Genomic DNA, 22,755 nt, shown 5'->3' with positions numbered 1-22,755 from the left:
GGGATTATGGCCTCTGCCCTGACCTATTTCTCAAAATGCCCTGCTCTCAAAATGCCCTGCCCTCAAAAGGTAACAGTTCCTGTAGGCCACTGAGTACATCACCTGAGAATATTAGAGCAAGGTTTGAGGAATCTCTCAGCCTGCCAAACAATACACTAAGGGAGGTGAAATGTGTGACTGTGGCTCTCATATTTCAAGCAGCCCCTTCTATGAACCAAAGGTTCTGGCTTTCCATAACCCTTAGCAGGCAATATCTGCAGTTTTCAGACTGCCCATTTCCCTCATCTGCCAACTTGCAGATACTAGTTTTTGTTCCTGATGGCATACAATGCATGAATGCGAGGTAGATACAGAGAAAGAGAGAAAGAAAGGGAGGGAAGGGATTGACAGGTGATATTTGTAATCTTGAGAAAATGTACCTATTGCAAATGGCATGTGGTTTGCATCAATGGTTTTCTGATTTTTTTTTGCCTTGTAAGGCTTGCTCCCCCTTGGCCCTTACTGAGTGACTCACCACTAACATCTCCTAGCACATCTCACTGCACACAGAAAACCTCCACAGATGGTCTGTACAGGCCTTGTCATTTCACATCAACACTAACCGATCTATGACTAAACTCTCCTCTTTAGCCCAGACACACTCTCCCTCATCAGCGGTTAACCAGACCCAAACCACTGTAGTCCATCAGATCTTGATTTCTTTCCAATGGGTATTATGCTCTGATGTTCTTCCACCAAACACGTGTAAAGGAGATTCACACACAGAAACGGGTTACTTCCCAACCTGCTCCCATCAGCACCACAGATGTCACATCTGCCTCTCACACTTGTGTATAGTTGCGTTATAAATGCCATATCATATCATATCATCTCATATCATACTGTTACACTAATGACACTCCTTTTTTCATGGGGAGCCACACGCAATGCCACAACGATGCATTACAAGACCACTTACATTACATCACATTTTAAAGGCAGCCCAGAAGCCATGCCTCTCACAAGGAGGAGCTATACTGAACATTTGACAGTTGCAGTAAAACATGCACATGCTGAAAGAAGCAGATTTCCAAGGACTCACTGTTAAAAAAGCATGATTTAAAAAGGGAAAGCAACATATTCACACATATACATTCCACACATCCTGTATGACCTCATAAACAGGTCTGTACTTAAAATGTCTCCCGAACAATTACAATGCCAAGTACTTTCTTTGAACAGGTACCAAAAACATCCCTCATCTCATCCAGAACAGGGGCACAAACATTTTAGCGAGGACTTTGATGAGCACATAGATGGACTACACACACACACACACACACACACCGCACATGCAAACGCACACACACACATACACACGCTTGTATTTGAATATTAACATGTACTAAATGGTATGGACTGTGATTGCCCAGTGATATCTTCTCAGATGCCCATCCTATGAAGAGCTTGTGAAGTGGCACACACTGCCCCTGCTCTTTGGTCAGATGTGGTCATTGAATCATGCACAAAAGAGAAAAATGCATTGAGACTTGCAAAATATTTAACTTTACATCTACCCGAGTAAAGGGTTCACTTCTTTACAGGCCACAGGTTCACATATTTCATGACCAGCTAAACCCTTCATCGTCATAACATCAATACATTGAGTACAATCATATTAGGTATTAAAAATGCACAATATTCTAAACACTAAGAATTTAGAGTAAAATGTGATTAAGTGCTAAGTAAAGAGTGTTAACTATTACCTATCTAATCATATACACATTATAGATTAAAAAATAGTATACATAGATAGTACCTTGATTAGGCTAATGAAATCATTCAGTGTCAAATATTGCCCTTTTACTCACACTAGAAGGACTAATGATGTGTGCATATATGTGCATATCTTTACTCATATATAGGTATGTTTGAAATTTCCAAGAGCAAAATTAATTTGATGACTATTTTGGTTCCGATGCAAAGTGAAATGAACACTTGAAATCCCAGTTTTGGTTATCAGTTCAACCATACCTCAAATCCCGTCCAGTCACTGTTCTAAAAATAACGGATGACATGAAAAAGCAGTGTACCTGTCAGCAGCACATACAGGGGGCCATGTCAACAAAACCAGGTCTGAAGCCATGCCATGAAGGAACCGTATCCATGGCATAGCCGTCTACCTTTCTTGCTTACAGTGCTCCTAACGACAGTGCTTGCAAGGCAGGGTTTACAACCATACCATTTCGGCACTGTGCACAGGACAGGGCCAACAGCTATACCCCAGACTCAGGAATATTTAGACACTTTATGGCACAGACTAATGGCAGTGTACCAGAACACTGCCCTTGGCCATGCCAACAATCTAAATCTTTTTCCCATATTGCTTGCAGTAAACCGTTTTCCTTATCACCTTTGTAGCTTTTATTCTTAAACTCATAAAAACATTTGGAAAGAATATTTGTATTCTACAACAAAGTTTAATTTCTTAAATGCAAAAAAAAATACTTGTTTTAAATGTGTTGGGGTTAATAATGTTTTTGTAAGATGTATCCCCATGATACGTAATTGTGTGTATATGGAAATACACCACCAGCATGTATGCCTGATTCACACCTCTGCAGCCTTTGCATCCTTTGAAAGACTGGCACAAATAGTGTAAACTAATTTAGATATGTCTTTAAATTTTGGTTGCAGAGGTTCATTAAGGTTTTACAAATGTTCCCCAAGTTATTAGCATGTCAAAATGTGTCCATGCTATGGTATTTCGACTTTAGCCATAACTCAAAAGGTGGCATTCCCACGTCTGTTAAATAGTTCATGTTAAAGGCAGAATTGTCATATACATCAATATATTATTAGATTTTTCATTAACTGACTGCCAATTCCCCGACATCAAGATTGATGCGGCCAAAGACATGTTTTGGCCACAGTCACTGGGACATGGGGTGCACATATCAATCCACCACCCTAATTTGCGCTGGGAATATGTATGCATCAAGACATTGCTCTGTGTAAGTGGACAACATTTTCCAACTAGGTCTTTTCAGCCACTGGAGTCAGTGTTTGAAATTCACTTTCAATTGAGACATGGATACTCTCTACCTTGTTAAACAATCATAAGGCTTTGAAGACATATTTATCTAGACTAGCTTTTTGTGGGTAATGGACTAACTTTTTGTGTTTAATGTTTTTTGAAGGCAACAGAGACTCTTTCTTAAATTGATAATGAACTGCCTTGTTTTTGTTTCATTTTTTATTGTGTTTGTATTCTTTCAGCTTTCTGAAGTTTTTTTTAATGATTTTAGTCTTTGTATTTTATAGTGCCCCACTGCCTTTGGGTGATGGAGCAATTAAGAAGATGTTTTAATAAAATAACATTATTTTGACTCAGTGGGGGAATTGTCATATACAAAGGTTGCAAACTATTGACTTAAGGACAAAATAAGATGATTTGTTGGGGTCATACAGGCTTCCAAACAGTGAAAGGACGTAACAGAAACTAACACACAGAGGGGAGTTCCCTCTGAAGGACAAGTTAATGTAGTTATTTTTCCCCCAATTCATCCATATTTAAAGTTGTCGCCACAAATATGTAAACATTTAACCCCTATTGCTTACTTTAACTCCACATTTTACACCAAAGAACACATTTTTCAGAGAATCTCACCTTTTAGAAAACACACTATTATTTCACATATTGTTTTATTAATTAAAACTATAGCTATTCCATAGGAAACACTTGATGAGACACCTTAAAACTTCCCCGAAAGTGAGCTTAATAGTGACACTTGTTTTTCCTAGTGCATCCACATCAATAGCACCCGTATAGTGTTCTACAACTCATTGCCAACTGTACTAGTGTTTGCTAATCCTAATGTTAAAATGAGCAAATCTGTTAAGTGAAATACCAAATGATTGTGATTTGTGTCATGAATATTATATGAATATTGCATGGAACATATTATGATTGACATTTATGTGTTGTTCATTCTTTCAAGATGTTTACATATTGGTTAAAAAGATGTTCATCTTTGTATGAATATTGCAAATAGGCTGTCATATTTGGATGTGAAAAGGAGAAAAAAAACAATGTAATTAGCTTTGCCACACTGCGTAATAGAAAAAAATACACTGTTGTACTCTTTAAATTCTGATTAAATTTATAACATTATAACCATTTGACAGTCCCAAGGTAATCATCTTTACATAAACACCAAATTAAATTAGTTCATCAAAAGCACAAAACAAAGTTCACATGCATGAAAGCAAAAGGGGTAATGTAAAGAGAAAAAAAAAGTCCTTGGTTTTCGATAAGTATTGTGTCTAAAGAAATATTCATATATTTGCTTCATGCTTCACAAACACAGTAATGCCACAGGATTGCGTACACTTACAGCGTAATGGTGGATAGTTCTGACATCTTGCAAGAGTGCTGGTTAGCCCTCTTTGGCTTACAGTAGCATTTCTGAAAGCAGTTGCTAAATATGACAAGATTAGCATTTGTAAGCGTAATCCAGAAGCGGAGGCAGGTCAGAGCTACAATAGGTGCAACACATTTCAAAAGAGTAAGCACACAATGGAAGTCTGAGCAAAGAAAATAATGAATCCCAGCCACAAATAAATCACTGAACCATAACCAAATTAGCGTGACGACACAAACAATGATGATGGTAATTTTTGTAATGACATATTAGGAAGTGGATCCTAGGGTTGCTTTTCTTTTCTTCTGATTAAAGATTTTTGCAGCCTACGCTAGAACATTTGCCTATATGCCCATATTGTAAATCTATATATCCACATATATACTCAGTAAAGATGATTTTTTTCAATTTATAACTATGTTTGCAATAGGGAACATTTTATAACAGCAGATGTGTGGTATTGATGTTTGAAAGTCATTAAAAACATGCAAATATATATTTTTTTGTAAGATGCTCAACTTGCTTCTCTTTTAAATAATATCTTTGAGTCTCTGTGTTGACTTTTTAAGTAGTGAATGCCCCTTGCTATATTTCAAGGTAACGGAAAGTATATTTATGCTTCCGCCACATTAATCAAATTTAGCAAATATGTCTTGCATGCCTCAGGGAAAATGCATGCCCATTTTACTTTATCCACAGCTAAGATAGTTTATTAGCATTTTTCTTTTTGAATATTTTTCATAATAATCAGTTCTTCAAACTCATGATAAATATGGTAACTCATCCGTGGTCACTACATTTACATATGCATGCATCTAAATCCACTTTCCCTACAGTGCAACATAGGGTGTCCGGTTTGTGACCATTCACAGCAGTATTTGTACTTACAGTACTGGGCTCCCTTATATACACTTGTATTTTCAGAATGCAATGGTGCAAGATCTTCAAATATATATTAGCAATAACATTTCAGTTATGGTTTGCATTAGAGGGCAACCATTTTCAAACATAGTAGTTAGCAGTGATGACAAGAAATGGTAAGTGAAGTGATATATTTATGCAATAAAACAATTGTTTATTTTAAGGTCAAATTATTTCTAACTGTGCAGTTGTAGGCCAACAGAGCCAAAGCCCTGAAGTATGTCATCGGATTTCAGTACAGAGTGTAATGAACTGGGTAACTGAAAAGGATAGTATGTTTTCCCTGCACCCAACTGCCCAATCACAGGTCTTCCCCTTCAATCTGAGCTGGAATCCAGAATGAGATGGGAAGACTGGGGACACACCCCGGAAGGCTCACATTGAAAGGAACACAGCAAGAGAAGATCATGTGAGGTTATATATCATGGACTGTGTTCATTATAATATGGTGACTAGCTGCCACGTGGTTCATGTTCCATCCCGAGAACCAGAAATCTCCTTTTGCACTGTACTGTTATTTTCAGGGTTTTTACTAAAAAGTGTCTTCATTTTGAGAAATAGTGGACACTAAGGGAAAAAAGCCATATTACACCAACAGAAAATGGCTGGCAGTGTTATGTTATGTTATGTTATGTTATAATTTCTTATATAGCGCACGGTCGCCCGAAGGCATCATGGCGCTAAAGGAGAGAGAGAGAGAGAGAGAGAGAGCAGGCACCTAGGAGAAAAAAAGTGGGTTTTGATCCTCTTTCTGAACTGAAGGTAGTTAGAGGTTTGTTTGATGGGCAGTGGAAGTTTATTCCACAGGGATGCTGCGGCAATCGACCGCCTACACGTTCATAATTGTATCTAGGTAACAGAAGCATTTCGGCAGCGGCGAAACGAAGATTGCGGGAAGGATAATAACGAGAACATTTTGCTTGGAGATATTCCGCTCCCTGGTTATGAAGAGCACGATGAACAATGCACAGGGCCTTAAACTCCACCTGCTGGGCCATTGGGAGGCAGTGCAAAGTTCGAAGCACCGGTGATATGTGAACTCTGTAAGGAGTATCAGTGGCCACCCGGGCGGCCAGGTTATGTAAACGCTGCAGTCGTTTTATCAGCTTCTTAAATTGGGCCAGATATTAAGAATTACAGTAGTCTATCCGCGATAGTACCAGGGTGGCCACTACTGGGGGACGAAGTGGGGCCAGGATCAAAGGCAAAACCTTCCTAAGAGTTTTTAATTGGAGGTGGTCTGCCTGACACACTGCTGTAACCTGTTGGTCCATAGACAGAGAGGCTGATAGCATGACACCCAGGTTTTTAACTTTCTTGACCAGGGTAGGTAAAGGACCCAAAGAGGAGGGCCTGAAGGAGGACACCCAGAGTGTAGGATTAGGAGGGTAGCTCACCACCATCACCTAGGTCTTAACACCATTCAACTTGAGCTAGTTGTGGCCCATACAGTCCCCCACCGCCGCCAGACACCCCTGCAGGCACGACAACACCTCAGATTGATCAAGATCTAATCAAATCAATATCTGGGTTTCGTCGGTGTGTGAGTAGCATCTGACACCGAAGGAGCAGATGAGACACACCAAGGCCCAGATATAAATGTTGAACAGGATAGGCGACAGGGAAGAGCCCTGTGGAACTCCACAACTCAGGTGACAAGGAGAGGAAAGGAAGGGGGGCATTGCGAGGGTCTGAGAACAATCTGCAAGGAACAACCTAAATTGTGTAGACAATCTTGATTCATGAAAACAAGTAGAAGCTTTTGCAGGCACATACCTTGATTCCTTAAGGGTATTTGTATGTATAAGGAGGGATTTGGGTGATAGATTACTAAGCAGTTATCAAAGGGACCCCACCAGAGGATTGCATGTACTGTTGCACGGTACCCAAATCATTCTCAATTAAATCACCAATGATGTTCTATGTATTCCTTAAACACATATCATCTCATCTGACTTATAGGCATAATTTACTAATATTGCCCTTTAGCCATCTCCACTTTCTGAGCATACTTGCTGTCTGGAAATATCTATCAAGAGCTGAGAAATTATTTTTGATATGCCTTACAAAATAGACCACATGTTTTGCTGATTAGCTAGCAAGTCACTCACTGGGATAAGCAATTATTTGCACCAGAGACCACATTTAATTTCATCAGTAATATGGAGGAAGAATACATTCAGGTTGTGAATACACCAAATCATTGTATTGCTTAGTTTCACAATTTTATGATGTTGTGTTGAGTAATGATATATTGGTATAATAGTATAATATTATGCAAGAGCATAACAACAGACTGAAAATTAATTCCTCAATTGTATACAATTAAAATCAGTAAATAATTAATTGAGTACAATATTTAATATATTTGTGCAATATGTTTGTTAACAAAATATGTTATATTTTGTTAAGCAGTATTGGCAAAGCTAACCATTTGGAGTTTCCTTAGCTTCTGGCAGGTATCACAGCGCATGAGTTTGTTTTGTTTTTGGTGGGTTGACCACATGAATATTTTCGAAGGTGATTGCAATGTTGCTAAATGCGTGACACCTTAGGGTATTATGTCAGTAAGCCTTTGATTTAGGGATGGTATGGCGCTGGGGTTTGACATGGGATTCCATGGTTCCTTGGTGCTAGTGTTACTGAGTTTAAACAACTATAGGTATATATATATATATCCATATATATATATATATATATATATATATATATATATATATATATATATATATATATATATATATATATATATATATGTTGTAGCTATGATTAAGTTTGCCTACCAAGAGGAAGAGCAATGTTTGACTGAGCATAACTTTGCACCAATTCTTGAATCCACTCAAAACATCTAAAAGCAACATAGATGGACTCTGAATATTTTAGGAAAAATGTGCGTGTTTTCTTCATCAGAGGCAAGGTTATCGGGGTGTCGTCCAAAAATATACCTTTAACCGTATATCCTCCTAAAATACGTGCATTTTCTGTAACACCCAAAGCAACAGTGCAAAGTACCCATGGGTATGGCAGTTACAAGTGTGTGTTATATGTGTGTGTTTCACTTCATAACAGATCTGTAAGTAGCTAGCGCTTTATTAAAACCCAATGAAAATAAAATAAATAAATAGCTGTATTGTAAAATATATAATATGCTAAATTCTGCATTCAATAATATATGTTGTTAATGCTGATCGATGTCCCTGACAGCCACTCAATATTTATTTAAAATACTCAGGAGACAACTAGCGAAGACAATAACAAAATTATAATATTAACATTTTTATATTTGGTGGTGTTCATGTGATGGTAATACATTTCCTTTTGAAAAATTTAGAATTTCTTCAAAAGTATTGCAACGTTTAATGTAAATTCTTCTTTTTCACATTGTGTTGATTGAAATGGTTATTAAATCGGAATCAAGCAAAACATGAAAACATGCACTTTATAGGGCAAATTCACATAGACATTACCACTTGCAACTATCATGTACACCTGACTTAAAAGTGACCAAAGAAGAGTATTTCAGGATGAAGTCAGAGTTACTGACATCAAATTTATAGTACCTCAAATAGTCATTGCCTGTTAGTAATCTACTGTTACTCATGGTTATATGCTTATGAATTGGTCCCAACATGTGCCGTTTTAAATTGGTGTTAGATGGTACTGTGTGTCAACAAAGTAGTGTTTACTGGCTTTTGAAGAAAATCACTTTTGAAAGGACGTTTAATTGCCAACACTCCAAAGTCACACATTAATTTACAGTCTGTACATTTCTTACACAACATGTGGTAATAATGATAACAGGAACATCTGCAAACAAAAGTAGGTCATAATGTTTAAACAATCTTTTAACATACTCTATGGGAGACAACGGTGAGTCTAAAAATCAGGAGGACACATGAGTTCCCTTACTCAACTCAACTGACTCATAACATATCTCCTGAGGGGACAGGTCAGCCTGTTTGGGGCAAATAACGCTTTGTATGGAAATGGCATGTCAAATCTCTAGAATGGAAGCTTAATGTGGAAGAAAACAAACTAACTGCAGAACTTCTATAAAACAAAAAACACTAATTAAAAACTCATTATACTTTCAATGTATTTTAACATTCACAATTTCCTCTTTCTAAATTCCCTTCTGAATCCTTTCTTTTTAGATTTTTCTTTTCTGATTACCTAAAAGTCATTATGATTGCTTAATATTTTTATGCTATTATTTTGTAGAATTGATCAATCCCGATCTATGTAGAAAAATATATGAAGTACTGTAGGCACTTTTTGTTAATTCTGAATGCTACTCTAAATGGGTCACAGAATATCCATGTATTACACAATTTAAGTTATTCTTTTCACTTTTAATGTCAGTACCATTTTACAAGAAATTCTAAGCAAAGGTAGACCAATAATAAACCTGATGATGTAAGTATGAAGTAATACTCTTTGGGCCTGATTTATAAAGTGTTTTTTAATGGGATTGCACCATTGTAAAAGGCATTTGTGACGTAGGCATTTTGTTGTTTGTCTGTAAAAATTGATGCATGAAATTTGTCAATTTTTAATTTTTCTTTTTTTAGTTGTATATTACCAAGGAGTCATTTTAAACACTCTCCCGGTAAGGATGTTTATGTCCACATCATTGAAAAACATTTTGGAATGCTCCGGATGAAGGCATGCTTATCATTCATGCATTTACACTGCAGAAAATTCCTGGCACATCCAAGTTGTAAAATAATGTTTTGTGTAACTGTGTTGTCAGACAAATTGGGAATACATATGTGTTGTGTAAACAAATGCTAAATGCTCAATAGAAACTTGAAAAACAATTGAAACTTGATTTCCCAATAAAAAACTATCAGGAAGCTGACAAAGAATTCCCAGTAAAGTTGTGTAAAATATTTCTGTTTTCACATTTGCCTTATGACCCCTCTCCTCGGTAAGATTCTAAAAGAACAAGATAGGTCACATCATCATCATCAGCATGTTTTTATTTGGCTTCCACCGTTGAAAGTACTCAAATACAAATCATATACATCATTTTACAACGAAATAGATCTTTTACAAACAAATTCATCGGTTGGACCTTAATCACATTTCATTGACAATAAATTGACCCGCATTGTAATTTAACAGTACATCGTGGATGGACAAGATTGTATTAGTTTATCACATCTTTTTTTCATTCCAAGTTTATGCAAATTTGGCCCAATAAAACCTTTCCTTAAAAATGTATATTGTGTGCATTGCAGCAAAGGTGTGGTAGGTCATCAGAACCTCCAATATTAAAATGGTTTATCACTACTGCGAAGGACATTTAAATGCATGCGATATAGCAAAGATCTTAACCTTGGAAATAATATAGAAATCAAATAATTGTCATCAGCTAAAGGGTCCTTAATTGTTACCCACAATGATAAGGAACTGAGAGTGTTTGGTTTGGCCCAGTCTTTTTCTCGACAATCCGCCTTGGTTGCTGTTTTGATTTTTCTCTGAAGATCGATCAGCGGAGGCTCATTTAACATATTCACAGGGTTCAGAAGATCCCACCTAGCACATAGGGATGAAATGTGGGACCACCAGGGAGAATAATTTAGTGTCATCCCTTTACTTAATTCAGTAATTACATTTTGACATTCTCATTTATGAACTTTGTCTTGAATTTCTTAGCCAAATATCTGAGAGGAGCAGCAGTAGTAAGGGATGCTAATAGGTGGAACCTAACTCCAACGTTATTACAAATATCTCAGTGCAATTGGGAACTCATGACAGTTTTTAAAAAACAATTTTGAAACATTTCCAGAGGTCTAACTCCCAAATAACACCCAATTTAAGCTCTGCAAAGGGCATTCGAGGAAATGTTGGCATTAAAAACCTCAATGTATTTCATCAGCACATGGGCGCCAAATATATAGAAATGTTTTAAAAGTCCCCAATCCCTAAACAAGTTCCTGCAATTATGTGTAACCCAAGATCTGTTTCTTGGGAAAGTGATAAGTGTACTGTCTGATGATGTCTGCTCTGGTACTGTCTAGAAACTAGTTAAATGAACAAGTTCTCTTGACTAATGGCAGTCCTATGTTTTTGACAGATTTAGTCCAAGCTTTGAGGAGTTTAAATAGGTCATGGCAGCAGTGAGACCTTTATGTAAACTAAATGCAGTTACATTTATTAGAATGGTATCATTAGCATACAGCAGGAAGCGGTATGAAGAAGGTGCTGCATGCCGAAAACCCCCCAAACATGTCTCACAATCTGGCACCAGCAGTATGAATAGTAAGGGGTCCACCAGACATCCCTGTCTAACTCCCCTAAATGGCAAAAGGGGGACATGATCATGGATCCACATCTCACCACCATCAAATTAGTCTTACATATTATCTGAATCAATTTCAGAAACCCTTCGGGAATCTGATGTTTGGCCAATTTATGCCATAGAGTGTTTCTGTCCACACAATACAAAGCCTGTTTTAGCTCTAGAAAAGCTACATATAAGTTAATTCCACCGACCATATTGTATTTGCCTGCCAAAGAAGCTAATAGCAGGCAGTGGTTGATCAGTGAAAAGTCTGGTTGAAAGCCAGCCTTGATAGTTGGAATAACATTGGAGGTATTTATCCACTCCTCTAATCTGCTGGCTATGCAACTTATAAACAACTTTCCTTGTATGTCCAGCAATGCTATCATTATATAGCAACATGTATGTCATGTCACCTTTTTAAAATATTGGATCAATAATACTTCTAGTCCAAGACACTTGAAGATTGTTTGAGTGAATCACTGCTTTGAATACTGCATCTGTGGTGTTATTGTATGAGGAGCACATGCCTTACCTCTTTTCAGAGATCTCAGGCATTCCTGACGTTCAGCAGATGTAGGAGATATGGCTTCAATTGAATCTGCTACACATGGTGAATGTGAGTAATTGTTGGTACTAGCAGTGATCCGCCAAGGAGCTCATTGGGATTTGCCTTTCCGGTGGATTTGTTGTTAAATCCTGCATTTCTTTTGCAACCATTATCCAAAATAGACGATAATCCTACGTTCTATCTGATTTCAAAACTATAGCCCATTGTTTTAATTCAAAATCCTTCTGTTTTTTCTTGGTTAATCTTTTATAATGCTTTTTCAAAGCACACTTTCTTTTGTTGCAGCTGTTTTTGTAGACAAGGTTATATAGCACCAATTTTGCCCGCCGACAGTCAGCATCAAACTATGGTTCATGCTGTCTTTTCTCTATTTCTCTTTGATTAGTTGTTCCACTATTATTCACAAGTACCATACAGCCACATAGAGAGGAAAACTTCTCGAGCTGATCATGCACATTAACCAAATAATTCCCAGCTAAAATGTCTGACCTTAAATGCTCACATTTCAAAACAAGATCCTCAGTATTAGCTACCCTCTCCTTATTTCCACTGCATCCTACATCCTATGGTAGATACCCACTTTTTTCTTGAACAAATGTATTCATTACATAGTCAGGTAGTATTTCCAATGTACACACAAGGGGGCTGTGGTCACTTTCAAGCTGGTTGAGGACTTTAAAATCAATACAATAGATAAGATTGAAAGTATCCATAAAATATTATCAAATATATAAACGTATGTAGCCCTAACAAAAGTGGGATTAGGTGGATGATGCTCCAATTAAGATAAGCGAGTCAAAATCTAAGCATACAATTTTATAACTATCAGCATCTGCCATCGCTCTTGTGGTTTAGACAGTTTGCACCCATTGGGTCCTCTGTCAGCTGTTCTGCCATCACCATCATTCACCCTGACATTGTGGCATTAAAGTCCCTCACAACAAGATGTGTTTTGTCTATGTGGCAGTCAAATAGATTTTCCAAATAGGTCCCTTCCTAGAGAATGTTCTCAGCCTGTCTGATGGAGGGTAAATCAACACTGAATTTGGGTTATTCCATTCAAGAGCAAGACCACCATATTCCATCATATCCTGTAATTTTCCAATATTACACAGGTTACATCGGATTAACGTTATTAAACCTCCCTCTTTTGTTCCTTTTTGTTGCAGACAGCATTCTGTTGAAAGGATTAGAGGCAAGGGAAAGACCAAGTAAAGTCATCATCCCATGTCTGTTGAAGGCACACAGTATCAACATTTATAATGAATGAGACTCAATCTTCATCACCACATTTTTCCACAAGACCTGCTTATATCCACAAGATAACTTGCAAACCTTCTGGACATGAACATTGTGCTATTTTAAATGGCTTAGTAACATGGATATAATCATACACCTTTTCTCTAACAGATTTCAACATACATCTATACATTTTCACTTTGAATATATAAATAAGAGGTGACTGGTGGATCAATTCCAGAGAACCATGACTTTAATGCACAGGCTATTCTGAAACCTCTATAGTTATATCAGAGGCAAAGGAACATATAGGAGAGGCAGTAAGAAATGTGATGAACATCTGACATTCATAAGCAATGAAAAGAGTGAAGCTGTATTCGAAGATCAACAAACTGCTCAAATTACTAGCAATCAATAAGGTGGTGAACAATGATAAAGAAAGAAAATGAAAAAAGTAAACAGCTCAATGATGCTAGTATATGAATTCATGAATGAATTGTTAAGTAACACAATCCCAGATACAAAGACTTTGAATTCTGAATCTGCCCTGAGCACTGCTGCTATTTTAGGAATGTGTGTGATATATATGTGTGATATATATCTATATATATATATATGTATATATATATATATATATATATATATATATATATATATATATATATATATATATATATATATATATATATATATATAACTAAATAGACATTGGCCTCATTAAGAGGTGGGCGGAATGGGTTTAACGGCACCGGTAATGGTGCTGGCGCCGTTAATCCCATTCCTCCCTATTATGAGGTTCCCTCGCGGGACCCGCTCTGGACGTCTGGTTCAGAGTGGTTTCACCCGCTCTGGACCAGACGTCCAGAGCGGGTGCTGCGAGGGGACCAGGGAGCTAACAACGGGCCCGTTATCAGCAGGCCTGTTGTTAGCTCCCTCCCCATTCCCATTGAGCCATATTGGGGCGCGAATAGGAATGGGGAAGGACCGGGTCCGGGTTCCCTGAAGGAGGAAATACCGGGCCCTCCAAAGTCGGAATGGCCCGGTATTTCCCCATTCAGGGAACCCGGACCCTGACACGATTTTGGAGGCAGCCATGCCCTTATAAAGGGCATGGCTGCCTCCAAAGTCGTAATGAGGCCCATTGTCTATACTGGATAGTGCAATATGGTAGTGTTATAGTTATTTTCTACACAATACATCTCTAAGACACCGGACTGACATGTGGCATTGGGATCACATCACACACTTGTCTACTGTTCCATTAGCACTCAATTTTCAAAGATATCAGCTTTAAATAACTGTGCATAACACATGCAGCCCTTCAATAAAAAACTGGATACATAACAGCCATGACCCACTACTGAAACAAATCAACTCAACAACCACCATGTGCACAATATGTAAACTACCATATGAGGATATTAGTAAACTTGAAGCACAACATATGTACACTCGCATATTGCGTTGCTGTTGTTAAATCTGTGGCAGTAACTCCAATTATGACTTACTCTGCACCCATTACGTTATGCTCATACTTTATTATCCATCACTTTCATTACACCAATTCTGTTTATTTTGATTATGTTCAATTTTCCAGAGGTTTATTGTCATCACATAATATATGTAGCCATTCAGTGGTTAAATTAATATTCTGATAACATCATCCCTTTATCAAATAGTCATATAGTAACCAAAATAAATACCAACATACTAACTACATCTGAAGTAGAGGATGTAATAAATATAACAGCTATTTATGGTTATAAAGGTGTATGCAAATTCATTCTAGGTCATGAGATTGCTATACACATTGTTACTAATCAAGAGACAACTTTCACAGGAGCAAGAGCATGCCAATGACTTGAACAAACCGAGTGAAAAGATGCCCAACAAAGGGGAGATATGCATTTTGGGAGACTTTCATCTGCCTAAAGTCAACTCTAAGTATCCTCATCATAACCACAGTAGACGCTTGGTTGACCAAACAAGGCAATTATCAGACAGTTATTGATAAAGCTTATTCTGGATAGTGTGATATATGGTTTGATTTTTAGTAATGGGGGACACATCCTGTAGGATAAAACAAGCAATCTAGTAGTCACCTGATGATTTGGTTTAACCTAAAGACAGTTTAGAGGAGGAGAACTCCATATGCACAATGATCCTCTATTGAAAGCAAGGGGTTTCTGCAAAGATGCATTCCAAATAAAGTAGTTGAAAAAATTGAGGAAAAAAAAGGGAACCACAAGCTAAAGCAGCTCTAGAAATAGTCAAAAGGTGAATCAATTTTGATTGTGGTGTGAGAAATGTAATTAATGTGGACAAATTAATAGTACGCAAAGCATTCAAAATCAGTAGTAGAAAAATATTCTTGAGGTCCCATGCAAGGCTGTGCAAATAGGAAACACTGCCAAGGGGAGCAGGCAAGGCTGAAAAGATAAACATTTATATTTGCAAATGATTCTCAACAGAAATATTGATGTTAAAAGTAAAGGTACCAGATTCACAAATCAATTGTTAATGGGACTTTCCCATTAAAATATACTTTGTGAATTATGCCCAATAACACTAAGGGATGCTGCCTATAAAAGCACAGATGGCCACGAACATGAACATGCTACATTTGTGATCAAAACAGAGTATTAATTAATTTTTCTCTTCGATTGTGTGTTTCCAATATTACCAATATCGTTTAACTGTGTTAAGCTATATCTGCAAGCACATACAAATGATCTCGAGCTACTATGAAGCAAAATAATAGGCATTTCCAACAAGAGGCCTTACACCTATGCAAATTCCTAAGAAAGGGATTCAATGGAATCTTTCAAAATAGAGAAAGACAAAAGTTTACCTTTACTAAACCATTAAGTGGTAAGAGTGAAGGCATGATATGATATGATATGATATGATATGGTATTTATAACGCGCCTATACACAAGTATTTCAAGGCGCGACGAGGCAAGGGGGGATACAAAGGGAGGACAGACAATGATCCTACTAGGCCGAGTGTCATTCAGATCGCGCATGGGCATGGGAAGGGGGGAAAAGGAAAAGTGCGTGGGGGAAGGGAGCGGGGAAAGTGCAGTACATGGGAAAAGTGGAATAAATAAGAAAAAATAAATAAATGGCCATCAAGCGGCAAGTAAATGCAGACAAAGTACTGGTAGGGGGACTGTAGGGATACAGAACAACGGTCCCCAGGTGCAGGGGTTGCTAGGGAGGCAGTGCAAGTGGGAAATTGATGGGGCCTGAGCCAGAGACTGAAAGGGTGGCCAGGTAACCCGAGCAGTTTCAGTAAGGAAATCAGCAGGGGAGAGGGGGAGAGAAGGCAGAGGCAAAGAGGAAGGTTTTGAGGTGCTTCTGGAACCGGAGATGGTTCTCCTCGAGTTTCAGGGAGGCAGGAAGGCTGTTCCGAGACAGGCCCCAGCCGATGAGAGTAATCTGCCACCAACTCGTTGCTTGGAGAAGCGACTGACATTGAGGGAGTTGGAGGCGGATGAGCGAAGAGCTCGAGAAGGAAGATATTTAGGAAGAGAGAGTTGAAGGTATTGCAGCCCTACACAGAAGGCCTTGTGTACAATGCAGAGGGTTTTGAACTTAATCCTCGCAGCTACTGGGAGACATTGCAGAGATTTCAGTCCTGGAGAGCTACGATCCCTGGGCTTGAGGCCAAGGACAAGTCTCGCAGTCCTGTTCTGGATAAGTTGCAGAGGGCGGAGAGTAGAGGCAGGCAGATTTAGATAGAGTCTGTTACAATAGTCCAGTTCAGTTTAGAGAGGACCAGGGCTCTGGAGACAGTGAGCTTCTGGGGGCAGGAGAGGAAAGGAAGAATACCTCTGAGGAGGTGCAGCTGGAAGTGTGACTTCTTAGAGACGTCATAGATGTGAGGGGAGAAGGAGAGAGCAGAGTCGAAGATGACCCCGAGGTTTTTAGCCTTGCAGGTGGAAGTAGGAAGATGGCCAAGAGAGGCCGGCCAAAGAGCCGCAGGGAAGGAGGGAGTGGGTGTGCCAATGAGTAGAATCTCAGTCTTACTGGCATTAAGGCAGAGGTCATTGGCAGCACACCACTCCTGGATGGTAGACAGACAGTCAGAGATGAGGGAAGGAGAGGAGGAGGCTGAGGGTAGCCTGAAAATGAGCTGGGTATCATCTGCATAGCACTGAAAGTTGGGACAGAGAGCAGCGATGCAGTGGGCAAGGAGTGCCAGGTATTGGTTGAAAAGCCAGGGAGAGAGGTTAGATCCCTGGGGGACACCAGAGGTGGAGAAAAAGATGTCAGAGAGGAAAGGACCCAGTTGGACCTGGGAGGGTCGGTTAGAGAGGAAAGAAGTCACCCAAGCCAGAGCCTGACCAGGGATACCCAGGTTATCACAGAGACGGATGAGCAGGATGGCATGGTTGACAGTGTTGAAGGCAGAAGAGAGGTCAAGCAAGATGAGAAAGCAATGGGTGTTAGAGTCAAGGTTGGTGAGCAGGTGTTCACGAATGTTCAGGAGAGCAGTTTCTGTGCTTCTGGCAGCTCTGAAGCCAGACTGATGGTCATGAAGACAACCAACCGATTCAGTTTGGAGATTAAGCTGGGAGATGGCCAGTTTCTCCAGGAGCTTGCCCAGGAAGGGAGTGATGGAGATTGGGAGACAGTAAGCCGGGCAGGAGGGGTCTGCAGAGGGTTTCTTTAGAAGAGGGTGCACAAGGGAGTGCTTCAGGGCAGAAGGGAAGACTCCAGTGGCGAAGGAGTGGTTGCAGAAATCAGCCAGGGCAGGAGCCAGGGAGTCGATGTGGTCCTTGATAGTTTTGGAGGAGCAGGGGTGAACCTGTTTCGACAAGACTTTCATAGATCGTACTTGTCTAGAAACATTGTCTGCAGCGAAAAGGGGAAAAGCAGAGAGGAGGGAGGACGGGTGGCTGAGGAAGGTCCAGGGAGTAGAGGGGGGGGAGGAGAGAGGAGGAGAGTGAGGACAGGATGTCCTGGGTTTTAGAAATAAAGTGAGAAGCCAGTGCCGTGCAGAGGGCCTGGGAATGGACAGGAGAGGTAGAGACTGCAGCAGGATTCGCCAGTTCCTTGCAGATTTTAAAGAGTTCAGCCGAGTTGTTAGATGCTGCAGAGACGCGGGCTCGGATATGAGCTCTCTTCTTGGTAAGGAAGGAGATCCGGTATTGCCTTTGCAGCAGGCGGCAGGCCAGTTTGTCAGAGGATGAAATTGAAGCACGCCATTTCCTCTCGGCCACCCTACACTTGCGTTTTAGGGTGACGAGGTCCGAGTCATACCGGGAGTTGCACTTAGCTTTAGGCTTCAGGTGGATTCTCATGACAGGGGCAAGGATATCAAGAGTATCAGATTTAGAAAAGTGGAGCGTGGAGAGGGCTGTGTCAGGGTGAGAGTCAGCCAGAGGAGGAGGAGGAAGTGAGAAGGTGGCGGCAAAAGCCTCAACTGACACGCGTTTCATGGGTCTGATGACTGAGAGGGTGTGTGGAAGTGACGAAGGTGGCTTGGCCTGCGGGGTAGGGAGGTTTATGTGGGAGGAAAGGAGAACGTGATCACTCCAGGAGAGAGGAGTAGAGAGAGGGACAGAGAGGGGAAGGTCAGAAGAGATCAGAACATCAAGAGTGTGTCCTGCAGAATGAGTTGGGCCAGAGGGGAGAATGGAGAGTGAGAGAGAGTCACAGAGGTCGGGAAAGAGTCCAGAGGGGGGACAGGCGGCATCCAGGTGGATGTTGAAGTCTCCAAGAAGGAAGAGTTGAGTGGTTGAGGCCAGGAGTGAGGAGGACAGGTCTGCCCACTCCGAGAGGAAGGAAGAAATATGACCAGGTGGGCGATAGATAGTAGCCACGGTAGGAGAATGGCTCGGGGAGAGAGAGAGCCTACAGACGAGGCATTCAGAGGAGGATTAGGCCTGCGTAGGAGTAACGGAGGCAGGAATCCACTCAGGGAAAATAAGGGCTATGCCCCCACCAGAGCAGTTGGGCCTGGGCACGGAGAGGATCTTGTAGCCATCAGGTAGGAGCGTGTCAAAGCTGGTGACGGAGCTGGCCGTAAACCATGTCTCAGTGAGACCGAGGACATCAAGGTCAAGTTCGTCAAGAAGGCGGCAGATATCAGAGGAATGTTTGACAGCGGAGCGGGAGTTTAGAGTGGCAATGTGGAGAAGGTTGCCCTCCTTGAAAGACTTCCGAGGAGGGGAACAGATCAGAGGTAAGCCCTGCGGAAGTATAGAGAGCGCCCGAGAGGGGGCGGAGAGGGAGGGGGAAGGCAAGGTAGCCAAGGGAAGAGGAGAGTGGACAGCAGGAGAAGAAAGGAAGTTGATGAGGTGCGGAAAGCGTCTATGAAAGAGATGAAGGTTGGCCTGAGGGCCTTGGACCAAGACGGTCCCATTAGTGTAGAAATTAAAAATGACTTTAGAGGATAGGAAGGATGCCAGGAGGGTGTCCCTACGGGTGCCACCATTAATGGGAGAATAAGAGAAAGGAGAGAGCACAGAGACCATATGAGGGTCCATAGATCTGGCGAAGGAACGACAAAGAGGATGTCGGTGAGAGTTTCCTTGGAGGAGGCACTGATGTAGGTGTCAGCGATAGGGAGGCCTGGGTTGGAGACCAGGATGTCTTTTTCAAACTTCTTCTTTCATGTGGTGTTGTGTTGGTTATCATGTAATGGAAAAAAATGAAATGACACATGATGCCAATCTGCATTTCTTGACATGAGCATAACTCTTATGTCAATATAGAAAAAAAAACTGATTGCAGGGCAAAGGAAATGATGGGTAAATAATATCTCAAATAAAAATTGGCGAGACATAACCAATATAAATATTTTACATTTTTCATAAAATCATGAATCAGCCATTGAACTTATACTGGTATATTCCTGATGTTTGCACTTGGAAAAGGATATGGAACATTGAGGTGATTCCACAATTTGAGTTAGAACATGCATATAAATCATATACCAGCTGCCCCTGTTTTGCACTAAAGAGGTTAATGTTTTGGGGTGAACATTAGAAATTTGGCATCAAATTAATTGCAATAGTTATTCACATTCATACTTGTACCAACACTGTTATTGTACCGTCCAAGCAAATATCTGATAGCGTATTCTAAATGTTGTAAAGCATTGGAAAAGGTTTCTGTTTTTTTTTTTTTTATTCAAGAAATTGTTTCAGTTGAATAAACAACTTTTCCAATTGTATACATAATTACTGTGATAATGAATACAAGCATCTGAAAATTACAATTATCTCTCATTTACATCGATCAATATACAGGAACTTACACAATAGTTTAGTTCAGTTTCTTTACAGTTTGCAGTATCACTAGCCAATCATAAACATGGGTTTGTTTTACCAATTTCTTTGCAATGTTGGAGCAGTCATCTTACTTTGAACGTTTTCTCACTTCAATTTACTACTTCCATCTATTTGTATCAAGTTAAGTTACTTTATAAAATGAATGATGTCAATAATCAAGGACATATTAGAGGTGTTAAAGATTGTTACCCATAGCTCATCGTGAGTCAGTATTCGTCGATGTTTAAAATGTCTATAAAGATATTTCTTTCTCATGTCAACCAGTTTGGTACAATCTATTAGAAGATGTCTCATAGTTTGAACTGAATCAAAAACTTCACAGTAGGTGCATATCTTGGATAGTTTTCCAGATCTATCCAGAGAAGCCAATTTTGCTTTCGTAGGTAATAAATTAAACCTAAATCGCAAAAATGCATCTGCGTATTTTCTATTCGGAAATTTAATCAGATATTGTGGTAACACATTCATAGCACGTATTTCAAAGGCATCTAAATTAATCGCTTGATATTTTTTAATTTGTTCCGTTGTGTTGATCCAATCGTATCTCCATAATTTCAGTTTCGCTTTATCTGCTGATTCTATCAATTGCTCTACTGAAATGTTAGCTTGTTGAATATATTGGGTGAACAACTCTTTCGATTCTCACAGGGGAACAAATACCAGTTTGTTGAGTGCCTTTTTGATTATTGGAAACATGTTTTTACTTTGGTCAGTAGACATTATAATCTTCCTATATAATGCTAACATCAGCCAAGCAACTGATGTCTTCAAAGATATAAGCCCCAATTCATGTCTTATCAGCGGAATTGGGGTAGACCGTGGGACCGGTAGGATATGTTTCCAGTATATACCTTCTAGTGTGTCCCATGTGGTTGCCATTGGGTTTATCTTTGTCTGACTGCCATAAACTATTGTTGGTAGAACTTTTTGTAAATAAAAGGTTCTTGCAGGGATGATAGAGAAATGTCCGTATTTCCTCTGTAATGCTTTACCCTGTATTGCAAGTGATTTCATACGTTTAATAAGTTCTGTTTTGTAAGGGGAATCAGCATAATGGCCATTTATATTTACATCCAGGTATTTATATTCGAATACTTGCTTTAAACTAGTATGTCCCAAAAACCATTTGAATTTATATTCACTAGTTGTGCGGTTATGTTGGAAAACTAGAATGTTCGATTTTGATGTATTGATTATCAATTCATTCACTTGTGCATATTCATAAAGGGTAGCTAATTTCCTTTGCAGGCCAATTGGGGTCTGATCTAATATCATAAGGTCATCAGCATACAAAAGGTATGCAATTTCCTGATTGGTCAATTTTGGCGGGAAGGAGCGCACCGTACTAAAAGCACTGTAAACATTGTTAATATAGAAATTAATCAGTATCGAGGCAAAAGGGCATCCTTGTTTTAGACCTGTGTTAGTCGAAATTGGTTGTGTTAACAAGCCCTTGGATGTTAGTTTGACCCTTATAGATGTATTTGTATAAAATGTATATATTAAAAAACTAATATATGGCGGACATCCAACGTCAAGAGGTTTTCTCCATAAAATCTTTCTCGATACCAAATCAAATGCTTGTTTAAAATCTATAAAAGCAATAAAAAGTGGATGTTTAGCTAAAATAGCTTGTTCTTTTAAAATAGATAAAATGAATACATTTTGCATGGTCCCAATCCCTGGCACAAATCCCGACTGATTAATGTCTAAAAGATTGTTGTTAGTGAGCCATTTTGCAAAGTCTTTCAAAATCAATTTCGCAAATATCTTTCCCGGGGCATCTAGGAGGGCAATCGGCCTATAGTTGTTCGGATTCGACCGATCGCCTTTCTTGAATATGGGAATTAGTATAGCTTGTTGCCACGAGTGAGGGATTTGTCCTGACTTTATGACTTGAGTAAATACCATATAGAGCACAGACGCCCACATTTCAGGGTTTTGTTTAAGAATTACATTTGTGAGCTGGTCGGGACCAGGAGCTCTTTTGGAGCTCAGTTTCTTTATTAAAATCAAAATGTCCAATTC

At 39.4% G+C, this 22,755-nt stretch overlaps 1 protein-coding gene across 6 annotated transcripts in view; it reads right to left on the bottom strand.

The window, feature by feature from the left end:
- ADCYAP1R1 (ADCYAP receptor type I) overlaps positions 1–22,755 on the bottom strand; it is a 1,274,377-nt gene that overhangs the window by 121,643 nt on the left and 1,129,979 nt on the right. For 2 of the 6 annotated variants that reach the window (XM_069647708.1, XM_069647709.1), the window contains exon 13: positions 10,728–10,865. The exons of 2 other annotated variants lie outside the window; for them this stretch is intronic. In XM_069647708.1, coding sequence (XP_069503809.1) covers positions 10,728–10,865 — 138 coding nt within the window. Of the gene's footprint in view, positions 1–4,376; positions 4,461–10,727; positions 10,866–22,755 lie in introns of all 6 variants that reach the window. 2 more of the 6 variants (XM_069647712.1, XM_069647711.1) reach the window with 1 other exon arrangement.

The sequence above is a fragment of the Ambystoma mexicanum genome, chromosome 2q (assembly GCF_040938575.1).
Source record: "Ambystoma mexicanum isolate Mex_15411 chromosome 2q, UKY_AmexF1_1, whole genome shotgun sequence".
Lineage (NCBI taxonomy): Eukaryota > Metazoa > Chordata > Amphibia > Caudata > Ambystomatidae > Ambystoma > Ambystoma mexicanum.
The sequence above is the reverse complement of the archived record's forward strand: the minus strand, read 5'-3'. Positions and strand labels throughout refer to the sequence as shown.